The 4,448-nt window shown below is 54.2% G+C and overlaps 1 protein-coding gene across 12 annotated transcripts in view; it reads right to left on the bottom strand.

The window, feature by feature from the left end:
- Positions 1-4,448, bottom strand: part of DLG4 (discs large MAGUK scaffold protein 4) — a 23,759-nt gene that overhangs the window by 13,012 nt on the left and 6,299 nt on the right. For 5 of the 12 annotated variants that reach the window (XM_019664817.1, XM_019664815.1, XM_019664819.1 and 2 more), the window contains one exon: positions 1,423-1,488. The exons of 2 other annotated variants lie outside the window; for them this stretch is intronic. In XM_019664817.1, coding sequence (XP_019520362.1) covers positions 1,423-1,488 — 66 coding nt within the window. Of the gene's footprint in view, positions 1-1,323; positions 1,489-4,374; positions 4,394-4,448 lie in introns of those variants that run through there. 5 more of the 12 variants (XM_019664814.1, XM_019664825.1, XM_019664818.1 and 2 more) reach the window with 3 other exon arrangements.

Raw genomic sequence — 4,448 nt, 5'->3', positions numbered from 1 at the left:
CTCCCTCCCTCCCTCCCTTCCTCCCTCCCTCCAACTCCTCTGCCAGCTACCTCCTTCTCACCCCAGAACCTGCTGCTGCCCACTACCTGACTCTTCATTCCTAGGCTCAGAGACATCCTCATCTTCTTGGTGAACTGTTAGCAACCTCCCCCTTCCCAGGGCATCTCACAAGATCCTGGAATCCCAGGCCTGCCCCCACAGTGTTCCCCTCAGTCTCACAGCTGGCCTAGTGTTTTCCATTCCATCCCATCCTGTGCCCCCATCCTGTTCCCCCAAGAGGAAACTGAAGGGGAAGAAGGTGGAAAGTGGACTGAAGGATGGAAGGTCTAAGAAACAAGGCCTTTCCAGGACTGGAGAAAGAAAATCAGAAGAGAAGAAGGGGAAATAGGGGGTGGTAAATAACAATGGGGGGACAGGCAGGGTACAGAAAAAAAATATCTGGGTGGAGATGAGAGTCCAAGAGAATAAGAGAGGGGAGACATGGGAGGAGGGAAGTGATGAACAGCAAAGGGGGTAAGTGGGGGAGAGGGGAAGCTGGCTAACTGAGGAATAGGACTGATCAGGGCATAAAGGGCCTGAGCTGGGATCAGGGAGAGGGAGGAGAGTGCGTGGGAGGAAGAGAGAGACAACATCAAGAACCAGCCAGCCAGTAGGGAGGGAAAGGCAGAGAGGAGGGAGGGAGCACAGGAGCAGAGCAAAGGCAGGGGCAGGGGACAGAGGCAGAATGGCCCTACAACTAGAAGTCTCAGGCCAGACAGAAGGAAAAGGCAGGAGACTAAGGGGACAGGGAGAGCCAGGTCCAGGGGCTGGAAGTGGGGGGAGGAGGCAGGGGTGGGACAAGAGCAAATGAGGGCAGCAGGAGCTCTGAACAGGCTCTGAACACCAAAACAGAGGTGGGGAGTGTGTGAAGGAATGAAAAGGGCCTAGGCTTGGTGAACATCCTGGGGGATGCACACATCTCAACACATGTGAGCACAGACATGCAGACACTTACACAGATAGACACAGATACAGAAACATGAGTACACGTCACACACACACACACACACAAACACACACACACACACACACCCTGGCTTTAAGCTCTACACCCACTCCCACTTGCCTGTCCTGTTTCTTCTTTGTGGAAACAGTGTGTTTCTAGCACCCCAAATGCACCCCTCCCCCAGCCCCCAAAAGCCCAAGCCCCAGTCCCCCTGTCCCACTCCCCTCACCTACTACGGCGATTGCCCTACCGGCTGTCGCCCTACCGGCCCTTGGGGGTGGTCGTAACTCCGAGGCTCCGAGGGCTGCAGTGGGGAGGGGGACGCCCGAGTCTCCTACCTTGACGGGGGAGAGATGGGCGTGGCCCACGACCCCACCGACGGCCTCGAGGTGGCACAAGTTCCTCTCCGCCACGTGCACCAGCTCGGGGGCGTTTACCTGGTTGGGGAGGTGGGCCGGGCTGTGCTCCAGAGGGGGTGTGTCTTCATCTTGGTAGCGGTATTTCTGGGGATGCGGAGGAAGTGTCACTGGGGCCGACCCAGTGCCTGGGGCTCCAGGCTGCCCGCCAGCCACCTCTTCTTCCCCCAGCCAGTGCAGTGCCGAAGGCCCTGGGGCCTGACCAGCTCCTCCCCCTCCCTCTCCTCCAGCCCATTGGTTCCCCCTCTCTCCACGCTCCCCCCACAGCCCCCTCTTCTGCCAAGGTTTCAGCACCTCTCATCTCTTCCTAAATCCCAGTCCCATCCCCCAACTCCTCCTCACATCCTAGGACCCCAGCCTTCTACTCAGCACACTCCCTCCTCTGGCCTCTTCATCCCTTTCCCAGGCCTTCATCCTTAAGTCCCTCCATCCTTTCAGAGCTCTAGCCCTTCTGACAGTGGTACCCACATTCTCTACATACATCCCCAAATTCTTTGCTTCTCTATCAATCCTCATCCCGCTTCCCTCACTACCTATTTAATCCCACTACCCATGTTATAACCTCCCTCTTCCATACTATAGTTGCTGCTCCTGCTCTCCATTCCATCCTACCGCCACCACACCCTCATTGCCTCAGTCTCCCCACTGAAGCCTCTACCCCATGAGGCTGGCTTTCCAGGACCTTGCATGCCCAAGGCAGAGACCACAATCAGGCCCTTCAACTAGCAGGTACTTGGCATCAGCTCCCCAGGCAGGACAAAGCTAAACCTGGCCAGTTCTTCCTCCAAAAGCGCCCCCTGGTTCCCAAGTAGTCAACGGAGGGGGCCCCAAGAGCCCAGCCTCACCCTTACAAATGCCCACAGCCCAGCCAGGTAATTGGATATACTAGAAGAGGATGGAGAAAGACGGGGAAGGACAGAGGCAGTAGGGCTCAGGAGGGAGCCAGGAATGGGTGCCAGGTTCCAGGTTCCCTGACTTGGGAAGCGGGTAGAGTGTTAAGCTTCAAGGTAAAATCCTGGTCTCCCTTTGGCCTTTTGGAGTGAAAGACCAAACATGACCCTCTGACTCCCTTCCCAACTAACCACCTGCCATCTCAAGGGCCTCCTGTGCTAGCTTAATAGAAACACCAGTGAATGAGATTAACTGGGGGCCAGAGAGAGAGTAAAAGGGCAGCTGGATACAGCATTGAAGGGCAGCAACCCTACCTGGATCCTCCCACATCTGCCTCTGCCCTCATGTTGCTCCCCTCCTCAGGAGCCAACCCCCCAGAAGCAGACCCTCCCAAGTTCCCTGCTCAAGAAAGGAAGAGAAGGGTACCATATGCAGGGCTCCCTCAGGGACTGGGGAAGACAGAATACACTCCCCAGGACACAGGGGTACAAAGAGAAGGCAGAATTTCCCTCTCAAAATTAAGTGTCTGAGAAGCTCAGAGTACCCCGACATTTGGGGGTCAACAATTGCAAAGTCCAACTGGAAGAAGTTTATCAAGGTCAATTCCTGGTACTAGAATATGATTCTGAAATTTATGAGGATGATGAACCAAGGCTGAAGATGTAACTCAACTTTGGCTATAGATGAGGGTACAGTAAGAGACTGGGAAGAGGGAAATGGTACGGGCAACACGAAGACTCAAACCCAGTACCCAGAGACAGCTTGCATCAAGAAATACCTTGATGCATTTGAAGAGCCTTAAAGAAGGAAAACAGGGGCACATGAAAGTACACTTCCTTTCTGGCCCACAGCCTTGAAGACAGAATCCTCAGCTCCAGGTTTCAATACCATGGACACAAAAAGCAGAGAAGGAAAAGGAGCAGGCAGTATAAGCTAAATAGTCTTCCTCAAAGGCTGGGCCATCTTGGATAACAGAATCAATGAGCTGAGAGAGGTTGTTCATTCCACACCCTGAAAAGGTGGTCTTCAGCCTGGATAGTACCCCAGAACTGGAGGATCCAGGGAGAAAGGGAGGAGATAGCCTCCTCTCTCACTTCACAAGGTCCCCAATTCCCTGCATGATCAAAAAGGTTGGCCCAAGGGTTTCAGCTTCAAGTTTTGGAGTCCTGGAGAAGGTTTGAGCCCAATGCCCCTCCATCTTCACCCCAACTCACAGAGAAAATTCCTGAATCTGATGATGAAATGTCAGGGTGCACATAAAGAAAATGGAAGCATGGAAAGGGGCATTTCATCGTTTATTCTAGAGAAGAAATGAAGGTTAATTTTTTTTTTATCACAGTGAGACTGCAGACACCTCTCCCTGCACCCCACCAAGGGGGGAGGGAGTTGTCCAGAACATAGGAAAAGGCTCCTCCGGATTGGGAAACAATGTGACAGAACTGGGGAACAAGAAGAGGATACAAAGTTCCCAGAATGTGGTTGAAGGAGGTTAGGGCCTATGTTCAGCCCTTGGAAATTTCTGAAGTAAATGTAGTAAAGGCTGGTGGGGGGGGAGAAGTTAGGGAGGAAAACGGTCTGGAGGGGTGGGGGTGGGGGAGTGTAATTCTGAAACTGCAGACTGGGGGGTGGGGATGGGGTCAGCACCTCTCAGTCCCAGATTACAGGACAACTATAAAACAGGACAGGCAGGAAAGGAGGATTCCTTCTTTTACCCTACTGGGACTCAGGGCCCGGACCTGCGACAGCTTGGATGCTATTGGGACCAAGTCTGAACCACCAATATATTTGGGCGTAAGACGAGTAAAAGGCCTGAGGGTCGCTGTTGTTCCTTACCCCTTGGCCCCCTCCTCACTGGAGCCCCAGCTGCACAGAATGACCTGGAACCGAGGCTTGCACCCCAAAATAGAGTGTGAGTGAAAGTGGATGATGAGGGGAGACCCACTGCGCTGTCCGCGAGACACTGCAACCCAGAGACCCCGCGCCAAGCAGAAGGAACAGCGACAGCTCTTGAAGCTTGCACCCTGAGATTTGGGGGTTCCGGAAAGAGGGAAGCGGGGTCAAAGCCCGTACCGCGGCACGTACCACGCAGAGACACATGGAGGCGAATCTGTTCCGAGCCGACATGGAGAAGGGGAGGGGGACTGAGGGGAAGGGAG

This window comes from Hipposideros armiger, unplaced genomic scaffold (genome assembly GCF_001890085.2).
Source record: "Hipposideros armiger isolate ML-2016 unplaced genomic scaffold, ASM189008v1 scaffold_431, whole genome shotgun sequence".
Taxonomy (NCBI): domain Eukaryota; kingdom Metazoa; phylum Chordata; class Mammalia; order Chiroptera; family Hipposideridae; genus Hipposideros; species Hipposideros armiger.
This window is presented reverse-complemented; position numbering and strand designations above follow the sequence as displayed.